This window comes from Trachypithecus francoisi, unplaced genomic scaffold (genome assembly GCF_009764315.1).
Source record: "Trachypithecus francoisi isolate TF-2019V2 unplaced genomic scaffold, Tfra_2.0 Lachesis_group3, whole genome shotgun sequence".
NCBI lineage: Eukaryota > Metazoa > Chordata > Mammalia > Primates > Cercopithecidae > Trachypithecus > Trachypithecus francoisi.
This window is the reverse complement of record NW_022681468.1, coordinates 147,299,191-147,313,302: the sequence shown is the minus strand read 5'-3', so window position 1 is coordinate 147,313,302 and position 14,112 is coordinate 147,299,191. Positions and strand designations below refer to the sequence as shown.

The window sequence follows — 14,112 nt, the reverse complement described above, 5'->3', positions numbered from 1 at the left end:
AGTCTTGCTCTGTCACCCAGACTGGAGTGCAGTGGGGCCATCTCGGCTCACTGCAACCTCCGCCTCCAGGTTCAAGCCAAGTCTCGTGCCTCAGCCTCCCGGGTAGCTGGGACTACAGGCACACACCACCACGCCCAGCCAATTTTTGCATTTTTAGTAGAGATGGAGTTTCGCCATGTTGGCCAGGCTGGTCTCGAATTCCTGACCTCAAGCGATTCGAACTACCTCAGGCCTCTCAAATTGCTGGGATTACAGGCTGGTCTCGAATTCCTGATCTCAAGCGATCCGCCTACCTCAGGCCTTTCAAAGTGCTGGGATTACGGGTGTGAACCACCACACCTGGCCCGTATTAGGCATTTTTAAGGAGATGGCAGTCCAGCTCCTGGTGATAAGAAAATGTAGACTCCCAAGATTCGTATTTTTTTCTTCGTAAGTTAAGCAGAAGTCATTTGCCTCTGTCATGAGTTTCAAGACCACAAAGTTTTAAGAGCTGCTGGGATAGCAAATGAGGCTTGAATTCTGTTGGCAAGCCCACACACACCTCATTTCATTTAGTATCGAAGAGATAAACACCACCTCTTCTACTTCAGGACTGTCATCTCGGCTTTTCTGCCATAATCCCGAATCAGGCCAACTCTCCTCCTCCTAGGATTCGTGTGGTGGGATGCCAGGCAGCGACATCCTCCTTTCACAGAGCAGGAAGTCTGACTGTAGACCCGGCTACTCCCCACCAGTGAGGGTCCGCAGTGGGCACTTTGGCCTCCTCGTGAGGCGGGGGTCCAGGGTTCTGGTGAGATGCCCCAGGCAGGGCCACTTCTCAGCCCTAGCTCTGGGCCAGCACAGTGCCCCGGTTTGGCTGCACCAACTCACAAGCTCTTAGCTGGGGTTCTGGCAGGTGGGGCTCAGCTAGAAACAGGTTAGACAGTGTTGCTAATTCTTCAGCAAAGTCCTGGAATACGTAGAAAGATGAGGAAAAAGGCAGCATGTAATTCTCAATGGCTCATCCTTTATTTTTTCTCAACTGCCCTCCACACTGAAATGGACATGAAACCTTGTCTGTTAGTACTCTGGGAGGCTGAAGTTATGGCAGGGAGTGAACCCTGATGGGGGAGGCACAGGCTTTACCAGTTTTTGAGTACTACTGAGTGCATCTACTTCCATCTTGAAATTATTAGTCCCATTAAAAGATGAATTATTTTGCCTCAAATTAAAAAAAATTTACTAGCTGAGATTAACGTCCAGGTTATTCTGATTTAAAAAACCCACATACTGGGCTGAGCTGCTTTCCAAATGACTGCCTTCCTTCGTCTTCCCACTAACACAGTCCCTCATATAACAGCTACTCAAATCGGGACAATTTCAGGGTGGCCCTGAAGATTCTTGACAAAAATCCACTTAGTTTGACCCCACCACTTGCTTCCTTTCAGGACAGATGGGATATGTAAATACCTGCTCGCTCTACACATAAGACAGGAGACTCCTTACCCCTGGCCACTGGGCCTGGTGGAGGCTGCCTAGGCAGGCCTCTATCTCCATCCTTCCCATCAGACCCTTCTCCACCAGCTCCCGGAGCAAGAATAGCAGCAAGTCCCACTGCAAAACACCGAGAAGGTCAGGGTTGCTAGGGGGATGGCAGAGTGACCCTGATGACACACATTGAGATCTCAAAGGACAGAGCTGCTGGGAAGAGACTTGAGATGGATAAATGGAGTCCATTTCTGTGTGGAACAGAAGAGGGAAATAAAGCAGAGCAGCTCAGTTTGAGGCAAGGGTGGTGCATGTTCAGAGTGTGACTGCAGAGGGCTGAGATGCTTCCTCCTCCTGTCTGACTCACCTCCCTGGGCCTTGTGTCTGCCAGAAGCCCCACATTTCTTGGGCTCAGCAGCAGCTGCAGCGGAACTGGCCCCTGAAAGTCTTCCTTCCACAAGGAAAGCAGCATGTGCAGAAGCCTTCGAGCCTGCCCTCTCTCCAGCCTGTACTGTGCCGGGGGACCTAGGATGGGAATTTGATCTGCAACTGTGGAAAGAGAGGAAAGCCAAGCTTTAACGCCCGTAATCCCAACACTTTGGGAGGCTGAGGTGGGCGGATCATGAGGTCAGGGGTTCGAGACCAGCCTGGTCAACATAGTGAAACCCCATCTCTACTAAAAATACAAAAATTAGCCGGGCATAGTGGTGGGCACCTGTAGTCCCAGTTACTTGGGAGGCCGAGGCAGAATTGCTTGAACCCGGGAGGCAGAGGTTGCAGTGAGCCGAGATTGTGCCACTGCACTCCAGCCTGGGCAACAGAGCAAGATTCCGTCTCTCAAAAAGAGATGGGGACAGAAGCGGGCTCTGTTTCTAATCTTGCTTGTACCCAACCCTGAGATCTGGGGGATCGGGCAAAAGAGGGATTTGATGGAAAGGAGCCATACCGAGGAGGGAAGCTAAGTCCACAGAGCACTTTGCCAGATGCTGCTCAGCAGGTGGGCACAGGAACTGCAGTGGGCGGGGGAAAGAGAGAGCAAAGGTATCACCACGCTTACTGCTGCGGGAACCAGCCCTAAGCCAGTGTGGCTCTGGTTATCAGGTCTCACACAAGGACAAAGAAAAAAGCAGCCCTTGAGTGGCAGATGCCACATCTCACCTGGCGGCACCGCAGTGTCTGGCCCAGCTGGCCTAGGAGCTGTTCCAGATGCTCTGGGGAAACTCCCTCGTCAGGGTCCCGTGGCCCCACGGCCAAGGAGAGCACGTCCTGTGGAGAGCAGGGGGAGATACTACCCTGCGCTGGGGACCAGGATGCCATGGAGAATTCGGCTTGGGACAGGGATCAGCCAGTGGGGAGAGGCAGAATAGGGCCCCGGGGTATGGTGAGTGAAGCCAAGTTGCCCCTAGGCCTGGGACTCGGGCAGGACAGCACAGCCAGGGGGAAGCACCACGTGGACAACAAAAGAGGGAACAGATGGAGGAGGTCAGCTGAGAGCAGGGTGCCACAGCATGGGAAACGTCACTCAACTTGGGACCAAACTGTAGCTAACCAACTCCCATAGGGCATCTTATTCTTGAAGCATGTAAGGAAACTGGCCTATCAGATACCGTCTTAGTATCTTCTGTCTCTGAAGCCTCTCTGTTCGTCTTCTCTGGAGAGCTGAGTTTTCAATGCAGAAATCCTCTGCATGTTGACAACCAGTATCAAATGGCCACTAAGCCTCTTCCTCTCCCTCCTACATAATCTCCATTTTCAGTCATTGCACCTTAGTCCCTAGTCCAATCTCTATTCCTAGATCATACCCTAGACCAGAACCAGACGGTAAATATTTTAGGCTTTGCAGGCCATAAAGTCTCTGTCCCAGGTATGCAACTCTGCTGTTCAGCAGTTGCACAAAAGCAGCCATAGACAGCTCGCACACCAATGAATACGGCTGCATTCCACTAAAACTTCACCCACAAAACAAGGGGCAGGCTCGCTTCAGTCCATGGGCTGTTTGTTGACTCCTGCTCTAGACAGTCCTTGAATTTTAAAATCAAGTTAGGAGAACCAATGGTTTATTCTTACTGCCTATAACTAAACGAGCATCACCTCTCGCATAGAACATTTCTAAAATTGTCTCCAAATACTGGGGTGACTGCTTCCTAGAGACTCATTTGCTATCAAACCATTCACCACCCCACTCTCATTGCCATCTGCATAATAAGCATTTAGTCAAAAATGTCTTATCTGCCCTTTTCCCCTTTTGGATGATTAAAAAGTCAGAGTGACAATTAGGAAAACCATTCAATTCAGCTCTGCCCTACCTAACCCCATTCAGTAATGAGTGAAATGGGGACTAGCTGGACAGCACAGACAGCTTCTACATAAAAATCCTGGAGCTGGTGTGAGAACAGCAGGGAGAGGGAGCAGGGAAGCCAAGGGGAGTAGGGTAGCCGTGTACTTTGATCTCGGAGATGAGGTGGGAGGGGAGGGGAGCATGGTGCTCACAGGCGCGGGAGCAGCCCCTCCGCTCCCCCCGGGCAGCAGGTTCAGGACCCTGGGCTCGAAGTGTGCGACTCACTGCTGCTTTCACCTCCCTCCTGATCAGTGCTGCAGGCCAGAGGGAGAATGGGAAAGGAATCACGGGAGGTCCCTGCACAGGCTCGCCATGCTGACCCACGCCTTTTGCTGTTTCCTACTGGCTCTCAGCCCCATCTCCCCCAGAATGCCTCCGACTCTCTGCCAGTCCACTTTTTAAACACTTGATTCAGCCATTCCCCTCTCCTGGACCTTACCTGTGATATTGGCTGATAGCCAAGCACAGGCTTTCTCTGTTGCAAGCCCCACAGCAATGTTCTCTGCACTGCTCAGAACCTGTGAACCAGAACTAGAGTCAGGGGCTAGGGGAGGGCTGGGTGCAACAAGGGATGCCAGAGTCGGGCACCGACCCCTGCCCCCACCACCAGCCTCACACAGCTGTGTGTATACACAACTACTCCGTGCACCTCTCCCACAACTGCCTGGCCTGCTAGCTGCAGGCCTCCCTCCCACGTACAGCTGCTGGGGTCTCCTCTGGAAGCAGCGCCCGCACAGCCCCAGGGCTCTTCCTGTGACAGAACCTAAAAGGAGACGGACGGGGTCAGTGGTCTCTGGGTGTTTCAGCCTGGCTGTAGAAGTAAATGCCCAGAGTGCACCAAGCATCTGGTCTGGGAGGCTGTACCTTGGAAGGAGGCACCGTTTGCCCTTCCGCCCCACCCCAGGTGCCAGAAGAGAAGCCCTACTGCCAGCCCCACAGCATCATACATGTTCCCAAACTTAGGTTTGGATTTTGTGCCACAGAAGGCCTACAGCCAATGCAGGGCTTATACAGGATGGGGGCGGCGAGAAGAAAAAAGGAGGCGTGGAGAGAAGAAAGGGAAAAAAGAGTAAGTGTGAAAGCGGAAAGAAAGGACGGAGAAAGCCAAGAGGAGAGTGGATCAAATGGACCAGCGCTGCTTACTCCCGCCCCAGGGCCAATGCCTGGGCCCCGTGGGGGCACAGCTGGGAACACAAGATCTCCAACAGTTGGGCTGGGTCTCCCCCTTCCTCTCCCTGGGTCACCAGCTGCTCTTGGAGAAGTGACTCTGCCTGGCGCACCAGATCTGCCACCAGTGTAGCCCTGCAGCAGGGACAGCAAGGTGGGGGTGGTTGGAGGGTTCATGGGAAAGGGGCTGCAAATTTATGGGAATTTCCTTCAAAAGGTGTCCGCCACTTCAGCCCCACACCCGCCCTCTGGCTGACCCCCTCAGCTTAGCAACTGAGGAAAAAAGGGGAAAATGGTAGGGCGATGAGACCAGGATCCTTCACCCACTCTTACTTGATATGTTTGACACAGTTTGATCCAATTCTCTCTGCCACAAACTCTACAGTCCGGCGCAGGGAGGGTGGCTGGTTGTGGAAAAAGGCGTGGGCAAGCCGTGCCTGGCGGGAGAAGGGAGAGGCAGCAAGGCTTCCTACGACCTCCCCCCCACCTCCCCACTTTCCCCCGTAGCTGTCTCCACCCTGCCCTTACCTGCAGCCCCTGGCTGGTCCGGGAAGGCTGGGCTCCCAGGCCGGTGGTCGTGGTGGGGGTGATTTTCCTCATGAAGCCCCCACTGCGTCCACTGCTGCCTGACACCCACAGCGCCAGCAGTTTCCGGAGCTCCCCTGCGTCAGTAAGTCCGAGTTCTCAGTTCCAGCACCCTCTCCCCAAGTATCGGAATTGATTTGTGGAGTCAAGAGGCTCAGACACCCAGGAATGACTATGAATGGAGCAATATTCGAGGGAGCTGGGCCAGGGGGGCCTTCTGGGTGCTCATGGAGGGGGCAGACCAGGGGCCGTGCAGGGAGACGGGTGCTTACCGATGTAGGGGCAGCAGGTGTAGAGCAGCTGCTGGTCCACCACAGGCACGGCGTCCTGGGGAGAACAGGCCGGGGTCGGCAGGCTGCCCCTCCCCCAGCGTGCCCAGGAAACAGGCAGCTGGCAGGGTGTTTACAAGGGTTACATCTACCCCTGGCCGGGCCTCCCCACACAGCCCACTTCCTTTATTCCTGAGTTTTCCATGGCTCTGGCTGGACCCCAGCACTCACCAAGCCATGCTCTGGGGCTACTGTGTCCACCTCAAAGGCATCTGAGGGACCCTCTTCCAGAAAGAACAAGTCCTCAGGGACTGTGGGAATCTGGCAAGACAGGAAGACAGTCACAACTCAGGTCAACTTCAGAGACCCCCACCCACCCCACCACACCTCCTGCATGGTCCCAGGGTGTAGGCGCCAGCTTCAAAGCAGCCTCCTCTGAGACGATGGGAAGCACCAGGCCTTTCCTGAACCTTTGTCTTCCAGCCCTTGCCTCATTCGTACTCACACATTTGCCCACTCCCCATCTTCAGCTGTAGAACCACTCCCCAACCTGGACCCTCACTGCCCACCTGGAAAAGCCAGCCCAGGACGGCAAGTAGCAGCAGCTTGTTGAGGAAACACATCTTCCCCTGACTCTCCTGCGACAACACCAAGCTCCTGAAACACCCGTGGGCAGTACACAGGACTGAGCAGAACGGGGAGGGAACGGAGGAGGCAAACGCTGTCGCTGGAGGCTGGCTCGCAAAAGCAGAACTGAAAGGGACTGGGGCCACGTCGGCAAGCAGGATCCCCCCCAGCGCCCCCTCCTGCATGGGGACTGTCTCTCGGTGGGGCCACCTCGCGAACAGCATGAGGCCAATGAAAGTGCAGATGATTTCCCACCATCTTTCCCACCATCCACCTCAGGAGCCAATCCTGCCTCTCTCAGGGCTCAGTTATGGCCGGGGCACCACACACACATGCAGACTGCTCGACCCTCTTTATTAATAGCAGGCTTGACCAGTGTCCCCTGACTCCTGAACCCTGAATCCTTTCGTCAAGCCTTAGCCTTGTTCCGCTCACCGGTGCAGGCGCAGCAGGAGAATGAAGATGTCCCGGTAATAGTCCAGCAAGGGAACAACATGGTCGGCAAAGGAGAGAAACTCCACCAGCCAGGGCACGGTGAGCACCGCCCGGCGGGCCTGCAGCCCTCGCTGCAGCAGAGTCCGCACATCCAGGACCGGAGGGACCTGGAAGGGCCAGAGCTCAGTCGGGGTGGGTCCCTAGGAAGGGCTGGGAGGTGCCCTCTAACCTGCCTGGTTTCCAGAATAGCCAAGGAAACCAGTCAGCTTCAGTGCCTGGCTGGTCCTCCCTGCTCCCTCCTCACCAGAATCCCCCGCCCATTCACCTGGCTCCTGAGGGCCAGAATGGAGTCCTGAAGCTCACCGGTCGGGGGAGGTTCAGGCCCCCGGTATGGCAGGAAAGCCACAAAGCCCAGGAATTTAGCCAAAAGTCTCAGGCTAAGAAGCACCACAGCAAATTGCCTCCGCTCACCCTGCATGGAATCAAGGGAAATAAAAGGTCCAAGCATGAGGCTTCCAGAACAATTCTCGGTCTGTTACAAAGTTCTTCTTGAACATATCCCCTTCCCTCCTGGGTCAGACGCCATGATTTCCCTTGTTCTGTTCTCAGACCTGCCAGTCTACATCTGACTCCCCGTCTTCATCATTGGGCTCATGCTGGGGCAAGGCCAGTCCATTGAGCTCCCGGATCTTCAAGCTCAGACTGTCCATGAGATGCTGGTTAAACTGGAAGCTGAGAAGAAGGGGTGGGTGGGGCATAAGCACTGGAAAAGGCACAGGGAAGAGCCAGAATCTAGAAGGGGCACTCCAGAGGGAAGGGAGCAGCCAGACAAGGAGGCCCAGAAGCAACAAAATCACCCACATGGGTGACAGAATGAGAAATGCAATGAAGCCAGCAAGTACGAGCTGGAAGGAGCCTATCCCCAGGCAAAGGAGACTGGAGAACTATTTACCCTTTTGGGAAGCCAAACCTTTCCTGGCCTTTGCCCCATTCCTTGCAAGACACAGCGGAGCCTACCTGCTGGCACTAAGGATGAAGTCCCTAAAGAAGCCTTGACAGCCTGGGAAGGTGGGAGGTGGGCAGGGCCCCCCACTGCTCTGAGGAGCCATAAGCCGTTCCTGTAGGCGCCACAACCGCCCCAGCTTGTCAGCTCCCAGCATACTCAACACATCTGGGGCCTCGCCCAAGACAGTGCCCCCGGCACCACCAGGGCTCTGACACATCTGGGGTAGAAGAGGAAGGAGAGAAATTAAAAAATCAGTAAGTGGGAGGGAGGGACTGAACAAAAAATAAGGAGAAGTAATGAACATTTAAGGAATGCCAACTGTGTCAAGCCTTTAGATTTTCTGAGGTGTGAATTACAGTATTGTTTCACAGGTGAAGAAACTGAAACTCCAAGGTTAAGCATGTGCCTAGGGTCACTAGAGCTAGGATCTGAAACAAAGCTTGATTACTTACTAAGCCTGGGCTCTTTACCACAGCACAAATCAAAGGGAAGGCTTTCTGGGGGAGGTGCAGGGCCCAGGACATGTCAAAGAGAGTGCCCTGGCTTTTCTTTGGCCACTCGAGTTTCAGCCACTCCGCAAGGAGTAGAACTCTTGTTCAAATTCCAGCCCAGGACCTGCCAGGCTGTCCGCCCTATCCCAAAGTGCAGCCGTTATGTGGCTGCCTATGATACCTGCTGTTTAATGTGGATTAATCTCTTGCTGGGGCTGTTACCTGGAGTAGTTGTTTTTGGAAAAGCCGAACAAAGTGGCTGTGGCTGCAGGCTGCAGAGAGCTGGCCCATCATGGCCCTGAGGAATAGAAGGCGGGAATGAAGGGTGTGGAGAGGAGGGAGAGGGAGAAAGATCTGAGAGAAGCAGCGAACCCCTGGACTTCCCAGCCCTTTACCAGGGACTTGAGCAGACCTCAGCCAGAACCTGACTGCACAGGGACACTGAAGGCAAGGGACACTCCCTCAGCACCAAGGTCCTCTGAGGCTAGAGGTACACTTAACCAAACGAGAAATCATGCCACCCTCCTGTCTTCAGCCACACTGACAGGCGGCGAGCTTCATGAGCAATGTGACTGGACTGAGGTTCGCGTTCTGAGCCTAGGCATCTACCTACACAGTGACCAGACTTGCCCAAACTAGAGGATGGAGAAGATGGAGGCTGGATGTGTCTAACCAGTGACTTGGGCCAAAAAAAACTCAAGCAGCCTGGGGTAAGAGCTTTGGACTTTCTAAGCAACTGCCACTATAGAACAAGGATAAGACACCTGTGAGTGGAAGGAGCTGGAGAGACATCCCTTTCGAGTAGAGGCAGAGTTATCAATAACTAAAGAGATGTTGGAGGATAGAAGAAAACATCTAATGGCTGGAAGGAGCAGGGGAAAAGCCTTCCCTCCTCCATCCCTCCTGCCACCGACCAGTACTGAGCTACTCATTGCCAGGCGCAAGACAAGGTCTGAGCACCCACCTGATTCTGCTGCCCAAGCCCTTCTCAAAATCCCAGCCAGGCTCCTCATGGTGATCTTCCCACTCTCGCAGCACCTCATAAAACACATCCCTGACGCATAAGAACGCCTGATCAGCCGAGGCACTCACGCCCACCAGTGCCTTCCCATCCCTGGAAGAACTGAGGACAGGACTATCCACAGCCCACCCACCACCTTTTTTTTTTTTTGGAGATGGGAGTCTTGCTCTTGTCACCCAGGCTGGAGTGCAATGACGTGATCTCGGCTCACTGCAACCTCCGCCCCCTGGGTTCAAGCGATTCTCCTGCCTCAGCCTCCGGAGTAGCTGGGATTACAAGTGCCCGCCACCACGCCTGGCTAACTTTTGTATTTTGAGTAGAGTCGGAGTTTCACCACGTTGGCCAGGCTGGTCAAGAACTCCCCACCTCAGGTGATCCACCTGTCTCGGCCTCCCAAAGTGCTGGGATCACAGGCAGGAGCCACCGTGCCCGCCTGGCCGCAGCCCTTTTTAAATTTCCCCAGAGCTCTCTACGTGATGACAGTAGTGCTACAGACAGCAGCACACTGCAGGCTTCATGGACTTCTGTGGGCAGTGACGGTTCATCCTGGCACATTCTTGCCGGAGAACCTCGAGACTAAAGCCATACACCTGTGAGACGGCTGGCTAAGCTCCGGGGTTCACAGGCACACACGAGAATGAAGCCAGGTGGTCCCTATGATGGCCAGCAGGAAGGAGCTGGGAGAACTAACCCACCACCTGTTAGTGCCAAACTCCTAATTGCTATGAAACCAAAACAGCTGCCTCTTCCAGAAAAATGTCATCTCATTCCCTCCCCCCAAATCCCTTTTCTTATCACCTCTGTTTTTTAAAAGTATGAAAGGCTCGGTCACTGGAGAAGTTGGCACGATTGTCAGTCTCTGGCTGAAAGGAGACAGCTTGAGCAGAAGGAGGCATTGCCAGAGAGACCTAAAATACAGCAGGAACATTAGGAACCGCAGGGTCATGCTGAGAACACTTCTCCCTCTTATTCTTGCCCAGAGTTAGCTCACATTACACTTAAGTGTCGTCAGCAGGGTTGCCTGAATTTATGAAAGCTAGGCAGGGTTAGGTCCAGGCTAGTGGGCATCTAAGTTGGGGTCACTACCTTGGCAACACTGCCCTCATAGGCAGCTCGAAGGCGGCCTTGCAGAGCTGGTGAGAAGCACAGCAGCCGCTCATTCTCAGCCAGCAGCTTCAAGGTCCCTTTGTCCAGGTTGGAAAGAACCCTGCAGGGACAAGAGCACCTATGACTGAGACCGGAACACAGACTGCAAGTAGGAAGCAAGCACCTGCACACCACACAGAGGATCTCTAAGGCATGGTGCAGGTAGGCAAGTCCAGATACGTCCTGCAAGGTCATGGGTCAAGGATCAAAGACAATGAAAGTAAAGGGGAGGATATGAGACTTTACAGAGCAGGGACCAAGACAACAGGACACGTACATTACCCAGAAACCCAAAGCTCAGCTGCCAAGGCCACAGGGGTCCTTTTTTTTTTTTTTTTTTTTTGAGATGGGGGTCTCTGTCACCCAGGCTGGGCTGCAGTGGCGTGCTCTCACTACAGCCTGGACCTTCCAGGCTCAGGTGATCCTCCCACCACAGCCTCCTAAGTAGCTGGGATTATAGGTGCACTCCACCACATCCAGCTTTTTTTTTTTTTTTGTAGAGATAGGATTTTTGTAATGTTGCCCAGGCTAGTCTCAAACTCCTGGGCTTAAGTGACTGTCCTGCCGCAGCCTCTCAAAGTGGTGAGAATGCAGGCATGAGCCACCGCACCTGGCCCCATCTCATTCTTTTAGGTACTACATTCATATAGCCTTAACACAAAATGAAACATTACAGGTAAGAGAAGGTCCAGGGCCACTGCCCCCATGTTAAGCACCAGCATAGGTCCCAAGCAGCCAGAGAGCTAAGCAGATGATAAAAATGAGGCCCAAATGCCTCAGCCAGGGAAACTCACTGAAAGTGACACTCCAAAACCTGCACTGCAAAGAAGACACAATCGTGGATGCTTTGGAACAGTGGGCTTTCCAGGGAATCTAGAAGGACAGTACCAAACTGTCAGTTAAGAACGGTCCTGTTTCTAGACCCCACGTCTCAAAAGGAGGCTTGCTCACTGACCTAGGACACCTGGACTTAGTTCAGGGTCACTGTCCTTAGCAGTCACCATCCTCCGGGCAGTGAGCAGCTGAAAGACGAAGAAAAGCTCCAAGAAGAGGTTTGGTACGAGGTTCTCTAGATAGATACAAAAAGAAATCCCATGGTATGGGGCACCATTCGGAGCCAAGGTTCAGTTCCAGGTGCCTTACCGATTCTCTTACCCAGCAGTTCTACAAGTATCTCCACTCCAGCTCCCTCTGCTCTCACTCACCAGCAATGCACGAGGAGTAAACAAGGGCTACCAGCTCCAGGCGCTGGCGGGAAGACACTCTGGCAGGGTCTGCAGGTTCATCTGTGAGGCTTCCTGCCCGGCTGGGGAGGGGCGACCCCAGTTCTGGGGTGGGACAGGTAGGGGTAGGTGACTGCTGCAGCTGCTTAGAGCTATGGGAATAAAGACATTTCATGAGCAGTCAGCTTAGCTCCCCTGCCACGGCCACGCTCAGGTCCCTCCAGAGAAGATACCAATAGCCCAGGAGACAAACCCAGAGTCCCCAAGAGGGAAATCAATTTCAGGGAAAGCCCCTGAAGATGCCCCATAGCGAGGAAGCCGACATCCCCAGGAGCGGCCAGGCCATACCGCTCCTTCCTGAGCATCTCCCGCTCCTCTTGCAGACTTCTGCACCCTGGGGGAAGGCCAAGGCCCCAAGGGCTAGTGTCCAGGGCTGAGGGTTGAGAACTGGGGACACAGCTGATGGGGGGTGAGGTGAAGCAGGTCTTGGGCTTGGAGAGTGACCGCTCTTCGCTCACCGGAGTTGGGTTGATCCTGCGAGAAGGCTTCGTCCTGCTGAGAGTAGCCACAGGTTTTTCTCAAATTCCTGTCTTCAAACATCTCCCCTCCACAACCGCAAGAGCTAGACCTCTTGCAAAAAAACCCCCCACAAAAACCCTCACCATCACCCCCAGCCTTCTCCCCATCCTCGCGCTCCACTGCGGAGCGCCGAGCCCGAATGACTGACTCCCCCAGAGCCTTCGCGGTACCCATCTCCTGCATGAGAGCCGAGTCTCACCCTGCAGGGCCGGGGGGAACCGAGCCTACGGGAGGGAACTCCTCCAGGTTGCTGAGGTTTGGTGGATCAGAGAGCGTGAGGCTGGGGCGGCTGGGGCTGCCAGAGCCCCTAAGCCTCCGGCCCCCGGCTCCGGGCAGGTTCTCCCCGCTGACCCCCTCCTCCAGGCCGCGGCCTCCACGCTCGCGGGCCGGCCCCGGGCCCCGCCTCCTGCCCCCGCGGCGGGCCAGAGGGGCCTCGGCGGCGGTGATCGGGGCCTCGGTCGGAGGGAAGAGCTGGCTGCGCGCCCCGCGGCTGCCCCGCGACGGGCCTCCCGGCCTCCCTGGCAAGGCTGCCGAGGCGCCCGGGGCCTTGGCGGGGGTCGGGGGCCCCTGCGGGAGGACGCGGCTGCTCTGCTCCCTCAGGAAGTTCAACAGGAACGGTACGAATTCTTTCCGCAGGGGCCGGAGTGAGCTCAGCGCGGCCGCCTCCCCGGGGTTATCCTAGGGCAGAAGCACAGGTCGAGGGGCGAGAGGGTCAGCCGCCGGCCCGGGGGCTGCGAGCAGCCTCGGGTGGGCGGCCCGGACAGCGGCGCCCAGTTGGAGCGCACTCGGCCCGGCTTGGCAGCCCGGCGCCCTCGGGGAAGGGGACTGAGGGCTGGGCTCCACTGCGGGAACCGGCTTCGGGTCAGACCTGGGGGCGTGTCAGCGCTGTTACCTCCGAACCCCGGGTGCTGCGCGCGATCCACCGCACGACGGCTGCGACCGACACCTCTTCTCGCAGCAGCGACTCCAAAACGGCCGCCATCCCGGTCCGGGCTCTCTGGGGCGACTGCGCAGGCGCCGGCGCGCCACCGGAGGCCAGGGAGGGGCGGGGCCGGCGGCGGGGAGCGACCGTTGGGTCGCGGCGCGGGGAGGGACCGGGCTGGAGGGGCGGGGCCGGGCCGCGGGGCGGGGCTGGCTATTGCCCAGGCCCAAGTCAAGGCCTCGCTGGGTCCTCAGCTCCGGCCGACAGGCCGGTTGCTCGGAGGCGAAGTGCGGATCGCAGCGCCTGGGGAGGCCCACCTTGGCTGCCCGCCCTAGAGCGACCTGAAGGGAAGGATTCGAGCTGGGAGTGGGGCTGCCGCGGGTCGGATGCCCCTCTGGGGAGACCGAGGACCCGGGAGAGAGGTAGAGGGGAACAGAGACAGCCACCAGCTTCTATCTTCTGCTCTAAGCACATTCCTTCAAGAGTTTAAGTTTCCTAGATCCACCTGGCACCACCCCAGAGAAATTATAAAGTTAATCCAATCTTTCATTTTGACTTTTGCTCAAAGGCCGATTTTTCAATCCCTTGGCCCAGCAGTACCTATCGGCTTTTCAGCCCTTACCATCAACTGATTGACCATTTAGGACAGAATTATTTCTAGGAGGTTCTTAATAATCTCCAAGCCACAACCCTTAAAGTGCCTCGGGCCACCCTGCACACAGAATCTCTTGTATGTAGCTTTATTTACTTAAATGGGTTTACATGAGGTTAATATTTCAACTACTTTGCAGTTTAGATGTCAGTAAGCATATCATGGTAGCTTCTGGGAGCTTGAA

General features: G+C 55.5%; 1 protein-coding gene across 4 annotated transcripts; it reads right to left on the bottom strand.

Annotated features, from left to right (window-relative positions):
• Positions 1-418: 418 nt before the first annotated feature.
• On the bottom strand, positions 419-13,396 carry CDAN1 (codanin 1). 4 transcript variants are annotated; one of them, XM_033190401.1, is made up of 28 exons: positions 13,247-13,396; positions 12,554-13,032; positions 12,124-12,330; positions 11,758-11,927; positions 11,508-11,621; positions 11,347-11,425; positions 10,493-10,613; positions 10,205-10,314; positions 9,350-9,439; positions 8,608-8,683; positions 7,906-8,111; positions 7,500-7,620; positions 7,214-7,360; positions 6,889-7,055; positions 6,396-6,483; positions 6,058-6,147; positions 5,830-5,884; positions 5,501-5,634; positions 5,306-5,409; positions 4,949-5,107; positions 4,505-4,568; positions 4,245-4,323; positions 3,911-4,059; positions 2,626-2,733; positions 2,414-2,477; positions 1,835-2,016; positions 1,486-1,593; positions 419-949 (listed from the first exon to the last, which is right to left on the bottom strand). In XM_033190401.1, exons 1-28 carry the CDS (start codon positions 13,334-13,336, stop codon positions 824-826), a joined length of 3,687 nt encoding a protein of 1,228 aa, XP_033046292.1. In that variant the 5' UTR covers positions 13,337-13,396; the 3' UTR covers positions 419-823. The 4 variants fall into 4 exon arrangements, 3 of the variants coding, with proteins under 3 accessions (XP_033046292.1, XP_033046291.1, XP_033046293.1); XM_033190400.1 differs by having other exon boundaries at positions 12,124-12,327; positions 13,247-13,371; XR_004432058.1 differs by lacking the exons at positions 419-949; positions 1,486-1,593; positions 1,835-2,016 and having other exon boundaries at positions 2,447-2,477; positions 3,958-4,059; positions 13,247-13,371.
• Positions 13,397-14,112: the final 716 nt, after the last annotated feature.

Excerpts from the sequence above, each read along its gene's own strand:
- CDAN1 (XM_033190401.1), bottom strand. The coding sequence starts at position 13,336 with ATGGCGGCCGTTTTGGAGTCGCTGCTGCGAGAAGAGGTGTCGGTCGCA. Across the intron at positions 13,033-13,246 it reads GCAGCACCCGGGGTTCGGAG|GATAACCCCGGGGAGGCGGC; the intron begins GTAACAGCGCTG and ends CTTCTGCCCTAG. Across the intron at positions 4,324-4,504 it reads CAGAGGAGACCCCAGCAGCT|GTTCTGAGCAGTGCAGAGAA; the intron begins GTACGTGGGAGG and ends TCTGGTTCACAG.